Source organism: Anticarsia gemmatalis, chromosome 1 (assembly GCF_050436995.1).
Source record: "Anticarsia gemmatalis isolate Benzon Research Colony breed Stoneville strain chromosome 1, ilAntGemm2 primary, whole genome shotgun sequence".
NCBI classification, from domain to species: domain Eukaryota; kingdom Metazoa; phylum Arthropoda; class Insecta; order Lepidoptera; family Erebidae; genus Anticarsia; species Anticarsia gemmatalis.
In genome coordinates, this window is record NC_134745.1 from 12,019,211 (window position 1) to 12,037,487 (window position 18,277).

The 18,277-nt window shown below is 37.4% G+C and overlaps 1 protein-coding gene across 13 annotated transcripts in view; it reads right to left on the bottom strand.

The window, feature by feature from the left end:
* The window catches only part of Khc-73 (Kinesin heavy chain 73), a 136,408-nt gene that overhangs the window by 6,925 nt on the left and 111,206 nt on the right, over positions 1-18,277 (bottom strand). The window contains exons 6-31 of one of the 13 annotated variants that reach the window (XM_076120157.1): positions 17,816-18,063; positions 16,828-16,975; positions 14,787-14,966; positions 13,051-13,150; positions 11,976-12,124; positions 11,368-11,605; positions 10,836-10,979; positions 10,584-10,694; positions 10,240-10,463; positions 9,810-9,980; positions 9,269-9,433; positions 9,030-9,146; positions 8,601-8,886; positions 8,224-8,420; positions 7,755-7,915; positions 7,488-7,602; positions 7,305-7,406; positions 7,063-7,168; positions 6,687-6,878; positions 6,207-6,351; positions 5,390-5,538; positions 4,953-5,098; positions 3,925-3,966; positions 3,136-3,313; positions 2,277-2,291; positions 1,090-1,155 (exon numbers count right to left, since the gene is read on the bottom strand). In XM_076120157.1, the coding sequence (XP_075976272.1) occupies positions 1,090-1,155; positions 2,277-2,291; positions 3,136-3,313; positions 3,925-3,966; positions 4,953-5,098; positions 5,390-5,538; positions 6,207-6,351; positions 6,687-6,878; positions 7,063-7,168; positions 7,305-7,406; positions 7,488-7,602; positions 7,755-7,915; positions 8,224-8,420; positions 8,601-8,886; positions 9,030-9,146; positions 9,269-9,433; positions 9,810-9,980; positions 10,240-10,463; positions 10,584-10,694; positions 10,836-10,979; positions 11,368-11,605; positions 11,976-12,124; positions 13,051-13,150; positions 14,787-14,966; positions 16,828-16,975; positions 17,816-18,063 (3,895 nt within the window). Of the gene's footprint in view, positions 1-1,089; positions 1,156-2,276; positions 2,292-3,135; positions 3,314-3,924; positions 3,967-4,952; positions 5,099-5,389; positions 5,554-6,206; positions 6,352-6,686; positions 6,879-7,062; positions 7,169-7,304; positions 7,407-7,487; positions 7,603-7,754; positions 7,916-8,223; positions 8,421-8,600; positions 8,887-9,029; positions 9,147-9,268; positions 9,434-9,809; positions 9,981-10,239; positions 10,464-10,583; positions 10,695-10,835; positions 11,004-11,367; positions 11,606-11,975; positions 12,125-13,050; positions 13,163-14,786; positions 14,967-16,827; positions 16,976-17,815; positions 18,064-18,277 lie in introns of all 13 variants that reach the window. The other 12 variants (XM_076120116.1, XM_076120081.1, XM_076120108.1 and 9 more) reach the window with 12 other exon arrangements.

The following is an 18,277-nucleotide window of genomic DNA, read 5'->3' on the forward strand; positions in this document are numbered from 1 at the left end:
AAAAATATCAGAGGCGTCATTATTGGCCCCGTTTTCATATTATATCTAGAATATTAAATAATATTTTATTCTTATTAAGATAAGCCATCTAATACTTAAAGTATTTTCTCTTAAACTTTGTTATGTTTTACATTTTGTTTCTTACAATTTTTCTAAACAGCATCAAAGAATTTAACAGCCGTGCAATCCCCCAATATTTCAAACAGTGCTGTGCCTACCTTAACTCTATAAATAACAAAAATCATCATGAAAATGAGTTTTAACAAAACAATTTTGTTTAAATGAACGCCAATACATGCTTGAGAATTGTACAATGATCGTCATGCCAATGTTCTCACTAACTAGCTCACTATGAAATGTAGCAAATAAAAATTTAAACTAATGTTTACACTTGACGATGCCTAAGTTTTGTTTCAGTGTAAATTAATATATGAGATAAATAAATGTTTACTAATTAGCAAATGAGAATGTAACTAAAAATGTTTGTAGATCAACATAAAAACCTTATGTGGAGTGTATTCTTACTGATTCTCCGTCGATTAAAAAAGTATTATCGCCTTATATTATTTTCTAAGGGAACGTTGACACTCTTTTAATGAAATTACGCCCATAATTATTGACAAAGAAAATTCCAGAACAGTGAAGCATGTTCGATACTACTTATAATAAAACTAGTGTCTTGTCTTTCTTCCAACTATGTTTGTGTCGTCTGTTGTCAGACCTTCCAGCTTCTGACTGGTGGTATCGACTGTAAAATATCTTTGAAAATCACAACCGGTACCCACAATTTAACTCGGTGTGTATAATATGGTCACCTATCCACAGACCAACCTCGGCAAGTATAGCTTGACCTAAGAGATCGTACGCGCGGTTGTTGTTACTTAGCCACGGGCTCCTCTTAATGTTCGACACTACTTATAATAAAACCGATCTAATAAGCGTTTGTTAAAAATTCTCACATATCAAAATACACTGAAAAATACAATGAGCATTAGAAATAATATACAAAAACATGGTAAAGAAAACCGTCAATAAAAATAAAGCGAAACTACGAACAAAGTGATTCTACGACTGAATAACTTGACGTACACTTGTTCGGCGTCTGCAGTCTCAGTGAGTTCAGGTTCAAATTCAAGTTTAGGAACGTAGGCCGGGCTGCAATGAAAATATACACGTCTTCGTCAATACACACGCACATTATTACAATATAACATCAACACCATCTACTGTAGCCCTATTATTACCCTAAATTATAACTAATACGAAATACAAACATAGACTTAGTTTAAGGAAATATTTACAGAATAGATTTTCATAGTAGAAATATTACATATTGATAACGTATACTCGATACAAGTATCAATAAGCTTAGGTCCATCTCTAAATATTCTTAGGCACCTAACTAAACACATATAACACAATATTTCAAATATTCTACAACACTTTTCTATAATATCTATTCATTAGGATACAAACACACTTATTATTACTACTGTACTGATTGTGGAACATCAAATAGTCACTTACATAGTGTAATACATTCCTAATCAAAAGGTACATCATAAGTACTTTACATGATCTTCTAGTACATGCTTGTTACATAAATCTATCCACTTGAGTACTCCTTCCAATATCTGTCTACTTCACATGCATTTTGTCTCCTAACACACACACAAACCTACATCCAATGTCATTAGACTATCACTACTTTACATAACTACTGATACAAAGATAGGACTGCCTTTCAAGTTTTTACGCATCGCACAATTGATCCAATGTACAATATAATGTTTGGCTGCTTTTATTCAACCCTAACATTTATAAGCAATATTATATTATGTCTAAACTGAAAGCGCCGTTCGTCTTTCGAATCCACAGCAAATAGATCAACGTAGAGGAAGAGGGAAGGAGAGGAAAGATTCACAGGTCATGCTCGGTCCATGCAAATGAAAGAGACACGCAAACAAACAGACAGTAAACACAACGACAGAAGCTTGATGCTCGAAGCTTGCTTTCTCTAGTAGCCAATACAGGGTCTAATTTTATCAAGATGAACTCAGCGTCGTATATTGTTTTCACTCGACTTCGATATGCCAATAGTATCAGATGATTCTTTACAGCCAATCAATGGGTAACATACAAAAACAAAAATTTCTTATGAGTAACAATGATCACAACACATCTATTTAGTTTTTAATCGTTCGGTTGCATTCGTCTAATAATTTCGCAATACAGTTGCCATTCCGATTCAATACCATATTGTTTTCACTGTTTACCTGATAGGAACGAGCCTGAAGGTAGCGAGGGATTGAGATACAGAAAATACAACGTTAGTTTCAAAGTTTGGGAATCGTTTTGTGGTCCTAGTCAGCCTTGTTCTTTAAGATTTGTCGTAATGGAGTCCAATCTGAACGAATATATAAGAATTTCACAACAACATTTGTGGTCACAAGCAGTTAGGTATTGGACTTCATTGATACTAAAAATCTCGAAAGAAAAGGATGGTATACAGACAGATAGAAGTAATAGTTTAGTGAACTTAAAACAATTCACATCAAAGAACATGACAGTGAAGTAAGAAGAAGTAAAGGGGTTGAAGAGAGAAGGGGGAGTATTCTGAGCCATAGCGTCGCCACAAAGCAATTGGAAAATAAAATAATGTAACAGTGAGATCATGAAGAGTGGATGTTTCAAGTACTGTCGTGACAAATTCTGTGAGGATGAATCGCCTGAATATCTCTCGATTTCTCACCTATGTTATGTACGATAAGTTTTAAGTACAATACTATACTAGATTGACTATCGTGCATCGATATTTGTACATACTAATTCAAATTTATGTTACCTATTCTACTGAAATGCACTAAATATCGTTTGTCTAACAATACGATTCACAATTTGTAAGCTCTTATGAGTTAGATGCGCTATTCGTATGCACAAGTGCAATTACTGCAAATAACTCGTTTTAATCGTTAAATTAATATAAATATTATAGGCATGACAATGTATGAGTGGTAGAGAATGAATGTATCGGAAATAGGAGTGTGTATCTTGTACTGTAAAAAATATATTTTAGTCAACAACATGATGACATTAGAACATTATAGAATTGTTTGTTATTTAGTTGTAACTTACCGAGTCCGAATGGTTTAGTGGGCGTAGGCATGTCGGGGTCATTGTGAGCGGGCGCGGCGTATGAGTGGCGGTGCACAGCGCGAGAGCGCGGTGTCTCGTCGGCTAAGTCCGCCACACTGCCGGATCTACCCGAAGCCAGTCCGGCCAGACACTCGTATGACGAGTCCAGGCGCATAATCTGTATAGATAACGTAGTCAATAGAATGAAGTACTTTATAGTAGATTAATATAATATAGGGGAAAAATTGAAGGCAAGTACGTCACACAATGTTGTTCACGTGCTGCATTTTCGTTTTCACATAAAGCTCATAATCATTATTCTCACAATCACATGACATCGAAAGCTTTATTTTTACAATTACAAACAAAAAAGAAGTTAAAAAGATATTAAGTATTTAAATATGTAATTTATTGATGGGCATGATGACGGCCGGAGATATTTTTTTGGATCTACAACATATTTTTGCTAAACTACAATTCTACAAAAATGCGTGGTAGTGCTGAATGTGAATTGAATATCTGTGGGAAGAAGACCGCAAAATAAATTAACATTAAACTAATAAATTAAAACAATTTTATGTTCTAAACAAAATTGATGACGAGAAAATACTCCCGTTTACAAGCACGTTAGAATGGCAAACGAGCCTAAATTTTGTTTGATCGAATTTAGTCTGTATTTTGAAAGACATAGAGTCGACTTTTGTTTTGCAAACAGGAGTATTTAATAAAAATAAAATATAAACATAGAATGCTATTGTTTGCGTATCGTTGCAGCCATGCTAGACTCACGTTGTTCCCGTTCTTGGCGGCGTTCTCGAGCGCCTGCGACAGCTGTCGGTGCGTAGCGACAACACACATGTTAGCAAGCGTACACACCTAGCTTCACTATATACTATGCAGGATTCATTACTTTTGATTTGCCAAAAAGGAAACCGACAAAGCCTTCTTTTTAATATTGAATTTAATTTGTGTGTACGTATACGTGCAATTTGCACGTATACGCGTAATGATCACGTCTCTGAATGAGGACTCAATTGAGGTAACAAAGCATTTAAGTTTATTATGGTTTACGTCACGATTCGCACCGTCTAAACTAGCCGTTGGAAAAGTTATTCCTAGTTCAATTTAAAAATTTACGAGTAAAAATCCTGCATAGAAAATGTTTTTAATTTTTATACGTCTAATTCGTTATGTTTATTTACAAGGTGTCTCAAAATGACATATTCGTGGTCCGACATGGATTCTAGCGTTATTTCTTAGTGTCGTTAGCATTTGTTCAGCTTGGAAGCTTACAACATCGATAGTACAGATAAACTTACAGATGGAGGATATGGCGCCTGCAAATTTTATTATAATATACACTAACATGTTTTAAATGAATCTTTGAAGGATCTTATACACCATATCACGAGACATTCTGCAAAACTATGATTATTAATTTTTAAGATTAGTGTTTATTTTTACAGGTTTTTGACGTTTGCTACAAATCTGAGTTGGTGGTTTTTGGTACACAGTAACCCTTAATTCGGAAACTCAGCCAACAAAATTTCACCTAAAACCATAAAATGTACTGTAATAATGATGGTGTATAAAATACTTTTGCCTTGCAGAAAACCTATAAACTGTCGTCTATTATTTGTGTCGTTTACTATTAATCTCTTGTGGTAATAACTTTAGCGTTTTGTATATCGCTTCAGTGCTCCTCAAATCTACCTACCGTGTACCTACGTGCTTCTAGCTTTATATATACGTGGTACTACATAAAACTGTGTTATTTATCGTGTGTTTATATAGATGTGAGTATAAAGATGTTTTACCTGTGAGAAGTTTGGTACAGAGGCGGTCTTGCGCATTGTGATTGGCTGGCCTCGAGCCTGTTCGAGCTCTTTGACGGCGACGCTCTGTCGTAGTCTGTCTAGAGTCAGTATGCTTTCCACTGCGCTTACGCCTCGTGTGTATTTTTCTGAAAATAATAAGAGCCGGATTTATAATTATTTTTTCCATATAACTAATAACTAAATTATTATAAACATAATTTGTTAATCGTTTTGATTAGCTGTGTTTCTCGATTAAACCGAGGCAGAAAGACAATAATCTCGAGGTTCAGCCTACAGATTGCTTGAGGAATAACATTATTATAAAACATATATTTTAGTCAACACAACGATTGTCTGCAGATATTTCAGGAAACGTTTTCCTTACATCGCTATTATCAACAATTCAACTCTTGTATGGAAAAGCTATATCAACTAACCGATATAAGTTTCCCCATCAGCAGCACTGGTCTCTTCACCCGTAGCAGCGATCTGCGCAAGACTCTCTCTTTCTTCCAACTCCTCACTGGCTTTCGGAATGTTCGAGACCACCTCATAGGTCACGCCGGTCTGCGACAGCTGGTCCGTCCTGTCAACATAGTAACTAACCATTTGTATATTAAATAAGTCGAGATTGTTGGTCGGATACAATTAATTGATGTGGGTCTTTCATTCATTCATACTTATTACTATAGAGCTACTAATAGGTATTTGAACAGATTTCTACTCCTACTATAACGGATAAGTGAATTAATCAATCTAACTTTCGAAACTACTCATTTGATTAAATAAAACAATTTCAATAAGTTTAGAACATTTTTACATTACGAAAGAAATATTCAAACATTCACAAAGAATAGACATACTAAATTCGTGAGCATCCACAGGATTTGTCGAAAGTGGCGATATAAAAAAGACAGAACTCAACATCTAAACCTATATCACAGCACGCTTCCCGAACATTTAAACCACAACCATCCAAAAAGCTCATTTCGACCTTTAATTCTTAGTCTTACGCGTTTTTATTAAGAAGCTTAAGCCCCAAATATGATTTTCAATTGGCCTTAATCCTTACACCTAAATTCTACAGTATCTATTGCTATGAAACCAAAGCGCCTGCCGCAACTACAATACAGCACTTCTCTCCCTTATACTACCCTTATATCTTACTCCCTTCACCCTCCCATCATAATAAAATTACGTACCACAACAAAAAGGACATAAAAGGCAAGTTTTTCTTATATAAGCGTAACCAACCTGACGATTTTCTTCCGTATTCTATCGGTGAAGCTCTGCCGCTTGTAAATGTTTAATCCTAATCGTTTCCTAAGTATGAGATCCATTGGAGCGGGGTGCGACAGTCTCACTGTTGTCTTCAGTATCAGGTACACGCGTTCGTTGGCTAGAAACAATATAAGAATGTTATTTATGCTTTTATATTCACTTTGACCTTACAATAGAACGAACAAAGAATCGAATGTTTTCATCACCGAAAATCAATTAGTTCAACTTATTTTTATAGTCCCACTAAACGTAGTTAATAATAACTGTACTGGTATACTTTTTAACCCCGTTCTATCTAGCTACTACGCATTTTTATTGAGAATCCATCGTTGCATGAGGTTTGAATATTTTGTACTGTAGCATTTCCTATGCATGGGCTCAAGGAACTGAAGACCGAACTTCCGAAAACGCAGGGCTCGTTATGTCATTTCAGTCTTTAATCGTTTATCTCACCTTCAGTGATTCGGTTGAGGTACTGTGAGTCGTGTATAGACGAGTCCCAAGAGGCGACGGCGGACACGTCACGGTCGTGGTGATGCAGGATCTGCAGCTCGTAGAACTTGTTGCCGTGCTCCTTGGGCAGGATCGAGTGCAGTCCGGCCACTGTCACCTCCTCGCCGCTTGGATGCGTTGTCAGGTCGTCCGCTAGAAATAAAATCGCATATCAAGTACACAGTCTTAAATACTTCTACACATTTCCGTTTTAAATAAAAAAAGGCGGGACTAGCAGATGCTTACAAATCGCTTACAACTCGGGTTTACAGACTATAGAGTACAGCAAGATTGAAATGAAATGATGAGCTGAAGTCGGCCTTTTTTGTAGCCTTACCATTGAGGTCCAAGAACAGCACAGGGATATGATGTTCCATGCCGAGTGGTGGCACCCATGCGGCCGGCGCACCGGGAATCGGGCTGCCAGGACTGGGCACCAACACCTTGAAAGAAATTATTAATTATGAACAGCTATAGAGCAAATATTATTTTGAAAGAACATCATTGATTTAAAAATCCATGGTGCTGATGATCTTTAGTCTTTTTAGAGATTAACATGTGTACTGTGAATTAACTTACAGCGTTCCTTTCCTCAGTCAGCGAGACCCACTGTTCCACGAGCGACTGCTCGCGTTCCATATCACGTTCACTCTTCATTGACGGCGACATATTCACTAGTTTCTAAAACAATAAAGTTTCGTTTAGTTTTCGAACTTATAAACAAAGACCTAGCTAGATTTAATATCGTATTATGTGATATACCTGTAGCTGTGCGTGTAAATGTTGTCGTCGACGGAAAAGCGCATCGCTCCACCTCTCTCGCAATACTGCCAAATCTTCGTCTTGATATGAATCCAAAGGCATTTGTAGACGTGACCTTAAATTTAAATACAAAACCATTAGTGAAATAATTTGCACTGAGACTCAACAATACAACTATTCTGAAGGATTTATAAGCAGTTGTTTCGGATTTGGTCGTATTTGGTCTGTCTGTCCTTTGTCAATGCTTTGTTTGTAAAAGATCCTTACCTGACGGAAACCGAGCCGACCTCGACGCTGAGTATCTGCTGGCACACGAGCGGCAACGTGCCCGAGTTGTGTGCGGGCCGCACGCGGACGGCGATGCGGCGCTGCTGGCCCTGCCGCAGCTGGTACACGCCACCCGTCCATACGTCGTTGCGTTGTACAACCTGGACGCACAAAATACTACACTTATAGGAAAAAAATTCGTTGAACTGGTGTATTATTTCTTCTTTTCTCTAAATCGTGGTTATAATATAGCCAATGTCGGTCACTCCTCTTCAAACACTAATATATTGAAGATAACATTACAGGTTACAGTTCCTCAAATTCGATTTTTGCAGAATCATTTGAATTATACGGAAATACACGTACACGAGCGTATACGCCATTATCACACGAACACATACCTATAAGTATTAACATACGGAATAAGTAATTAAAAAACGCAATATAAAAAACTTCAACAGATTCTTACCTCAACCGGCGCGTATTCTCCTTGATCATTGAGTTCATGGATTTCAACCCAAAGTTCAATCTTGCGCGTGAGTTCGGTCCAGCGGTCGGCGAGTGAGCGCGCTTTAGCGAGCTGTTGCTGTTCCACTTCCCAGTTGCCGCGAGCTCGACTGAACCCGGCCGAGCGGTGGCCCCATACTTCGATGGACAACGCACCCTCTGAAAGAAGAAGGATTATAGAATAAATAAAACATTTTTCCATCATGAATTCGTTGACGCACACGTAGTTTACTAAGTCTGCGATAACAGTTGTTAAGAAACATTGAACAGTATTATGAGTGTTCAAAAATTTACTGGGTATTTTAGGATCCCATTAGAATGTTTAGTCATTTTACTAACCTGCGCAGTGTTCAATAAACTCTTCAGTGAGCGGTATCGTAAAGTCTTTCCTATGATCGAATCGGAAGGTGACTTGTGGCTGGTGGCGGGGCGAAGTGGGCGCGGGAGGAGCAGCGGGCGGGGCCGCGGGCGGCGGCGTGTCTGCGCTCACCACGGGAGGAACTACCACGGGCTCCGAGCTGCCGCCGCCGCCGCCGCCGCCCCACACCGAGTACTGGCAGAACACGAAGTGAGACAGCGACGGCGGGAGGCCTGTTGCCTGCTTTATTGCTACGCGGATTGTTACCTGCAACAAATCATTCTCGTTTTAATTATTGGCATGCTACGAGAAATTTAAAAACATTAAAATGTTTCCATAGTGTGCAAGCTTAATTTAATGATGAACGATAACGATTTCTATAAAAGTAGTGGTAATGTAATGGTACTCACTTGTTGAGTGGCGGACTCAGCAGGGTCATCATCGTCCCGCATATCGCCGGAACTGTCTGAAGCCGCTTCGCAAATTCTATCTTGAGGGAACTGGCCGGCCACTCTACTTATCTCCACCTAAAACAAACGATAAAAAATAGTATTCATTCGAATCCCGTCGTACTACGTATATTTTTTGTAAAATTAATTTTTAGTAAGAAAGGTACCTTTTATAAAAAATATTGAATAATTTAACGAACCTGCAATCTGCCAGCAACTTCACCTTGCTGGCTGATGATAGGCGTGTGATAGTCGAGAGTGACGTCATGGAACAGCGCCTCTAAGAACACGTTGGCGACGCCGATCAAGTTGTGGTTCTCTTGAGACTCGTAGAACGGGTCCAAGGTCGTTTCTTTTTGCTCTTGCTGCAGAGATACGAAAAAAGAAAAGTTAAAGTAGGTTTGCCTGAATGCATACCTTACATTACACATACATAATGCATATTGGATTTACGAATACTAGCTTATACAATGATAATTTGCTTGCATCTAAATTATAGTTGTTTGAAGCTTGTTATTTAAATAATGCAATATAATTTTCGATCAAAACCCTATCTAAGAAAGTCATTGCTTTTCTTAGAAAGCAAGTTAATTCGCTTACTTGAAGCATTGTGTAAATTAAAGCGAGACAAATCATTATCTAAAGCGTTGAAAGGTTGTGCTATTAGGAGCAAGCAATATAGATAACTTGTACTATAGTAAACTTATTCTAGGTTAGTATAAAAGTGCCGTCAATACTAACAGTCACCTCCTCGATATTGTCCTCTCCTTGTCGCTGTTGGCGTCGTCGCCATTCGTCGTACATCTCGCGCATGTCTACGAGCTTGTTGTCCAACTTCTCCATAGACCAGACCTGGCCGCTACGGCCGGGTCGCTTTACCATGATCGCTGGTTCGGATACGAATGCTCCACGCTGGAAATAAAAAATATATATTATAGATTCGATCGTATAGTGTCTTATGAAGAAAGTCGCATGGTATTATACGTCCAAAAAATTACATCTAATTTTAAAGATGTGTTTGACATGACCTCTAAATAAATCAGGTACAGTCAGTGTGTTATATGTGATTTTTTAGTGTAACACAATATGAGCTGTAATTTTTCTTAAATGGATATGTGTTACCAAAGCCTGAAATTTCAGTACAGTGTTTAGGAGTGAGGAGAGTGCGTACCTTCCGGTTGGGGCTGAGGTTCTGCGGCGGGATCTGCAGCGTGACGGAGAAGCGCGTGTTGCGGCGCATCTCCTCGGCCAGGAAGTTGGCCTCCTGCACCAGCGCGTTGGCGCGCAGGATGTCGGCCTTGAGGCGGCCCAGCGAGCGCCGGAACGTGTCGTCGCGCTCCGCCGCCCAGCGCTCCACGCGCGCCGCCGTCGTCGGCGTGCACGCTGACATCTTGCCTGCGCACACACAATATGTTATTGAAAATATTCGCGATTAAATCACTAGATTATCACGTCTACTGTTACTTCATAATAATAAGAGTATCTATAGCTAAAGTATAATAACTGAGTACTCACCTAGTTTTAGCGGATCATACGAATATGGCGGATATGGTGTGGAGGGAGACAAAATGTTTCGAAGCTGTTGAAACTGTCTCTCGTATTCTTGTCTTTGCTTCTCAAGCGCCACTGAAAATATAAACATTTATTATAAAAAAAAAGACTTTCACAACTTGAATTAGAGTAATCGAATGTTTACCAAAATGTACAATTTAAAAAATATTTAATCATTCAACCAGACTTCAATGATGAATAACATTAAATAATTACCTTGTTTATCCTCCTCATGCTGTTTCTCGAGCCTAGATATGGCTGTCTGTATAGGATCGTTACTTAATTCATTGAGCATAATCTCATCTCGAGCGAAATTGTAATCGATGGGTTGCGCGGGAGTTTGCGGTTCCGACGCCGCCGCTGTGGAGTGAACAGAATCTTGTTCTAGAACATACAACATTAGTACACGTGTTAGCGCATAAAAGCAAAAATAAAATACAATGCAAAGTAAAACGACAGTATAACATTAAAGATTCGTAAACTAAAATAAACTTTGGAGTAGTTGTGGACAAATTAGCTGTCAATTTTTTGGGGGTTTAAATGAGAGTTCATATTTTTATTGCATAGTCGATTCTACCTACCTATCGCTTTTTGACAATATAGAATCAAATTTTGATAAACTCCAGCTATCAATATAATCGAGGACTCAAAAATAACAAGGGCAATTTCTGACCTCCCCAAAATCCTCAAAAACAAAGCAGCATATTTTAAACAGCTTGCAAAACGCAAATCATAAAGCAGTACCCACCGGTAGCCTTCGGGCAGTTGACTCTGAAGAAGTGATGGTTTCCCCACAGTATTCTGTCAGCGTGGCCGAGTCTCACGCGAGATACTACTGGTGTGCCGTTGACGAAGCAACGGGCGGCGCCGAGCGGCTCCATGTGTAGGCCTCCACCTTCGACTAGTAGCTGGCAGTGAGACGGTTGTATACCAAGGCCGGAGAGTTGGATGTCCGCTGAGCTGACTGAACCGACTAGTGTACGGTCCTAGAAAGAATTCAAACATATAAGTTTATCTGTCTGTTAGCTTCATTAAAATATTTCATTATCGGGAATGTCACTGGGTATCGAAATATTAATCAACGATTTCACTAAGACAAAACTAATACTACTTAGCTATTATATTCAATTGTCTTGAATTAACAATAATAGGTTGTTCACGACTGATTACAATGTTAACAAATAAATATCCATGTATCACTTATTGTGAGTTTTACTTACATTTTAATTTCATGAAAAAATACAATGTTTCTTAAAAGTTATTACGCGAGTTCCAAAAAAAGTATGAAAAGCGCAATTTAAAACTGATAACAAACGTTTACAACATGACGAATATGTATGTTATAAGTAGTTTTACCTTAAGATAGTAAACGAGTAGTTCATTGAGCGAGGGGTCAGCATTCAAGTTGACGAGGTAGTACTTATTCTTCTCCACTTTGATACCACTGGCTTGTACGCTGATGCCCATCTTCTCGAGCGCGTGTTGACGCTCGCTTTGTATTCGACCTGCAATAACACGTTTCAAGTTAATATTATCTGGTAACTATGAAAATAATAAGGGTCTAGAGAGAATTAGAATAGGAATCTATGGTGATCAATCTAGATCTGGATGTGATACCAAATTGCTAGTTATCTATGATCTAATATGAGCTTTATTAAACGATGAGCAGTAAGCAGAGTAGCAGTATTTATTTTGATTAATTGAGATACAATAGTTTTAGTACAGAATAGCTAACTTAACCTCTTTAATGTATGAAACGACTCGCAAATGTATTAAAGGTTTTAACAAAATTAAACTTGTTAAACCGTCCGTTAACGTTATAATAGCCTTGTCTAACCTTTACATATTATTATCACAAAACCAATTGTCTCTTAGAATGTACTAACTGAAAATTGCCCTACATTGCTATACATATAACCTGATGAGTTTGACTCATAATTCAAAGGTTACTTAACGCGGTCAGTTAACGATTCGATTGCGTGACTATTATTAGTATTGAACAATGAAAGTAAAGTGCGTTTTTGTGTAAACATATGAAGTAAACTGCGTAACAACACGGCCGAAATACGCACTAAAAAATTCGACGGTTATAAGTTAACTATTCGAAATAAAATGACTACTTTATGACTGTAGTTTATCTCAGCAGATACTTCTCTACTTCATTGTTGTTTACATGCACACTAGCTCCCTAACTAAAAAATGTGTTTATACATATAGATGACAAAGGGAATCATATTTTTTCGTCTCTTTTCTTTCATACTATAACTATTGGTTGAATAGCCTACGGTCAGTAAAGTAAACAAAAAGTTAAGTAACTAAAAGGGTACAGGCTATCTCTCACTACAGTATGGTTATGGAAACGTCTATTGACTACTGTTTCCATGGCAACAAGCTAGTCTAACATGTAACCAATAAGTAGATTGCTACATACCAGTTTCAACCAGTTTCTCCTCCCAGGTGCGCGACATCTCCTTCATGAGGTGCTCGCTCTGCGCCAACTTCTCGTGCACGTCCTCGCCCATCGGCGACCCCTGGAAATCGATCTATTAAGACGGTTTATATTAAAAAACTAAACAAATGACATCTTATAATTAAACAAAAAAAAGGAATGATCAAAGATCATAAAAATCTTTCAGAACTACTACATTTTCCTACCCTTCCTACCTACTACTACTACCTATTATATTTGCTGAAAGAAAATAAATGACATAATTCAGCACTTATTACGACATGTAAAAATTTGGCTAGATTTTAGCAACAACAGAGTAAAGTCGTAGTAACTTCCTCAATATTTAAGGATCGGCTCTGTATCTTTTTACTAGTTTTTACTACCATAAATTACATTAAACAAACCAGAAACAAACTAAAAAGCATACACTAAAAATAAATCATCAGAACAATAAATTCATAACGCGACACCGCGGCATGTAACGTGTACTTTAATGAATTTCCTACAAGCATTATGACAGGACGTCGGGAATACTAATCACGTCACTAGATCCGTTCGTAAATCAACCTAGCGACCTACCCCTTTGTGATTTGTGAGTAGGACTTGATTACATGTTAAAGGCTGGGTTTAATGACTTGTTTAATGGGGAAATGGGGCCATGTGTGGTGGAATACTACAGTTTAGGTCATTTTGCTACTGGTATTATGTCGTCAACTGCCCTTTTTGATTCAGGCAGTCATCAATTCTAGAAAGAAAATCTTATTTCACTAAACGAGAACCAGCACTTGGTCAGCGTGGTGGACTCCCTCGTTTGTGGGAAGACCCTTGCTCAGCAGTAGGACAGAAATATTTAAACAGAAATGAGGACTAAATTTGAAGTGTTACAAATTATTTTGAGCTTTTTATATGCGTCTATTTTCGCATAACTGATTGAAATTCGAAAACATACCTATGTTATTATATTATTTCCATTCTTAGCGTACTAAATACAACATAAATGGACAAAACCTTTTTTAACCTACTACTATTAACCAAAATGACTAGACAACTTGTATTCTTGTACCATGTATCACTAACATACATAACCTGGGTTCAAAAACCTGCGTTAAACGTATCGATCGTATGTGACAGTTCGCGTGAGACACACACATTTCATATCCAGTACATAAGGTATCTAGTTCTTGTACGAAAAGTAATCAAGTAAATAATCAAGCGAGGGACATCTATGTTGGGAATAAAGGTATTCAAGACTGAAATATTTTGTATCTAAGTAAAAATATGAAAAGATATATGGATGTGAATGAGGCAAGGGAAGTTTAAAGGATCTGCCTACCATTATCGGAAAAAGGCATGATTTTAAGTATGTATGCAAATAAAAAGATACGACTTTTAAATGTAATGTCGAATCTTCAAGTTGACGCGTAGATTTTACAAGGAATAAGATAAGTTTTAATTTAAAAGGAAGTGGGCGTCAACAGATATACATAGAGAAAAATATTTTACTTTTTCTGAGAACGTTGTGAGCCAAAATATTTATAAGTTGTTCAAAGATAACATGAAGATTCACGTTGTAAACAACTTTGATATAAATATAGAATTGACATTAAAGTTAAATTCAATTTTATTTCTGTAATATTTAAATCACAAATAACCTAACTCAGTGTAAATATAGGACATAGACATAGATAACATAGTAAAGTACAAAGATTGATCCTCACCGTGGCATGTTTGAGCATTTCCTTGAGCGTCTCGACCTCCTGGCGCAGTTCTCTGATGATGCGCGCGTTGGGGTCCTCGTTGACGACCGCGTGGTTCACGATGCGCTTCGCTCTGTCCGCGTAACGAAGTGTAGATAATGTCTCTTCGTAGTTATCTGCCGCTGGGGATACTGTTGCCACCTGAAATGAGGAGAAAGGAATAATATACGGAACACAATATCGATAGCAGCTACGGTCAATCTAATTAAATTTGACTTGATCTATTACACGAGCAATATGTTTCATACTCAATAATGTTTCCTTACTAAGTGGATTGGTGCACCCTTGAAACAACGATGCAGTATTTAACAGTTACCTAGGTTACGGTAACGATGACGTCAAAACGTTGTACCGTTTCATTAGTTAGCAACACCAACGCTTTTTATGTTGTTTTGCACGTTTTCAAATACATTTATACAAATTTAATTTTCTTTAGGCAAAAAAAAAGTAGGTATTCGTTCCCATCTAGATTTAGGAAATGAAAGAGGAACATAAATCAGCGCCTTATCTTTCCCGACCGCAGAAATGTCGTTTGTTGTTTCAGCGGCGAACTACAAGATTTTGAACGCGATAAAGTATAAATATAAAACAAAGAGTTGGAGGAAAATATCTTTATTATGTTAGTTTAGGAAACAACACACCCAAGTAAGCAGTAATTCTGCGTAAAAATATTAGTATAATAGTATAATGTAATCAATCACAAGTGCACGTATTTAACAAAAAGATTTCAACATTAAAAAGACTGGCAAGCAGTTCAATTGAGCAGCCACATCGATCAAGTCTTAAAAACAAAACAAAATCAACGCCAAACAAAACAGTTTTTGTACACAATAGCCCTAAACATATTGTTTTCAAAAGAAAGCTCGTAAAACGTGCCAGGTAACAAAAGAGCAGTCGTTTTAATGCGCAAGGCTTGAGATACATTTTTATTCAAGACATCGAAGCATGAGTGTTTCGAGTTGGGTGGTGGCAGTGACTCAAAGGATACGACGGCCCGTGAACAGAATTTGAATTCATTCAGTCTGCAACGAACCTTATTTGCATTATCTTTCCGCTATAAGAGCTTTCTAAGTGTAAATTGATTAAGTCCCCGCATACTGTAACTTCTTCGGATTAGGTTTAGCGTGAAACTTTGTTTTAAACTGTTTCGGTTTTGCATTTCGATGAGATTCGGTACTTAAGTACGAATATAGATTTATTTTTGTTTGTTGTAGTTTGAAATTGAATTTCTGATTGATTAGGCAGTTACATTAAGGCCATTAAGGTTCAATTATACCTATGTCTTATCTATAGTCTATAAAAAAATAATATGGGGTCGTGAACTCTAAAAACCTATCTAGCTACAACGTAACAAAGTCCATCTTTCGTTCTTTCTCCGTCACTAAAAGTAAACAGAGTCGTAACTTCACAACATAAACCTAGCACAAACACCTTTAAAAGAACCATCACTCTCACTGATCCGAAATTCTATGTCGTGAGAAAATACTATTACAAGTAAAATACTAGTTTTACGGCCTAAGAGTAGTTGGGAAGTATAACAAAATGTATTTCGAGTTCCAAGTGTCATATAACTCATCATAACAATGTCAACGGCGATCGTATCGGGTCTAGACGTAAATTAGATGGGAAGTTACGCACTTATTTATAAAACAAAGAGTTATTTTATTGCCGAAATAAGCAACAGTACAGAAACGTGCAATAGTTCATAATAAAAAATTATAGGGTTAGTCAATGATGGACGGTTTACTACCGTATTGGTATATTTCCAGAAGGTTTCCTTAACTACCCCTCTAATAATAGAGGTCAATTCTTTTGCTCTAATTTAAACACTAATTTTCCATGCGCAATCCACCTGGGAATGACTTGTTCTTTAAACCTTAATTTGGTATTACTCATTGTGCCAGTTTGGTACACTTTTACAAATATAATCAAAAATACAAAGCATATGTAATGCATAAGCCATATGTAAGTTTTACTTATTGTGCTATTCAATGCCACTCACCATAACAGTCTTGCTGTTACCACCGAGGTTGTCTTTGAGCAGCCAAGTCAGAACAGAATCTCTGTACGGCACAAACTTGTCCTTATTCTTACTGCCCGACGATTGATCAGCCAGCTTCGATATAACCAGGCCCAATGTTGTCAACGACCTGAAAACAAATAGTTGTTGAGACGTTGACTCTTGGGACATCCTAATGTATAAGGTAATAATGTCAAAACAAAAAATACAATTTCCGAAATGTGGTCCTAAAAGCTAACAGCCAAATATCAAATTAACTAGTAGTTTGATATTGTATTCAGTTATTCACAACAAAAAAAAACAAGAGGGCTACTTAAAACCGAAGAAGTGTTGCGGCGAGATATGAAGGCACGTTAGGTTGAGGAAGGCTACGTCAACGGTAAGACGAAGTAGGGGAAGAGTAAGAGTAAGGACTGACGACCCCACCACCATATGGGTCGAATAGCCAGGAAGAGAGAGAGATTCAAAATCAAAACAAAGGATAAAAAGATATAATATATTGAAAGAGGAAAGAAAACGCAATGAAATTACAATGTTAATTAGATTCAAAGTTAATCTGCAAGCGTTTTTTTAATCTACATAAATCTGGACTAAGGAATCTGTTGAGCGTTTATCTGTTAATTATATTCTCGGAGCATAAAGCAGAGATCTGTTTAACTGCAATTTTATGTGCAGCTTTAGACGTGACTCAAGCTAATGTGAGATAAAGTGAGCACTCGATTCTTTTCAGTGGGAAAAATAGCGAAATATAGTGCTGCTTTTATCTTTTTGAAATTAAATTTATTGCAAATCGTAATAGACAAGCACAAATTACTCAATAAAATATTTCTAGGTTCGTTCTACCTTTCAATGTTACAGATAGATACTAGTGCTTAGTAGCTCTTGCTTAACCAATCAAAAGAGAAACTGTGTTATAATAACTTTATTTAAGTCAATCCTAATATTATTATAAATTTATATATTTACTTACTTATTGATATTAGACCCTTCCTTCAGCCGATCACCGACTGCGCCAGTCTTCACCGCTCTCTCCGAGCCAGCCAAGTCGACGAGCGACAGTCGTGCGACTTTTTCACCAGTGACGCCGGTCGCAGCGTCGCATAGCGTCTGCGTTAGTACTACGCTGAAGACGGCATGCGACCGTGACGACTCGCTGTTCATGTTTGTTGCAGCCACTGTACGGGATTTGTTGCCTTCTGTCATTAGGTTGTCGATGTCCTGTAGACAAAAGAAAATTTTAGGGTCAGTTTAATGTATAAAAGCTTAATAATCTTCCTCGTAGGCTACCCGATACTTAAACAGACAAAGATTCTACACTTTTAAGCAGACTATTCGATACACATAGTAATAGCAAAGGATCTTATCAAAACTTATTCATAAGTGGTTTATTTTAACATGAATAGTTCAACTATTATTCAAATTAACAGCGAAT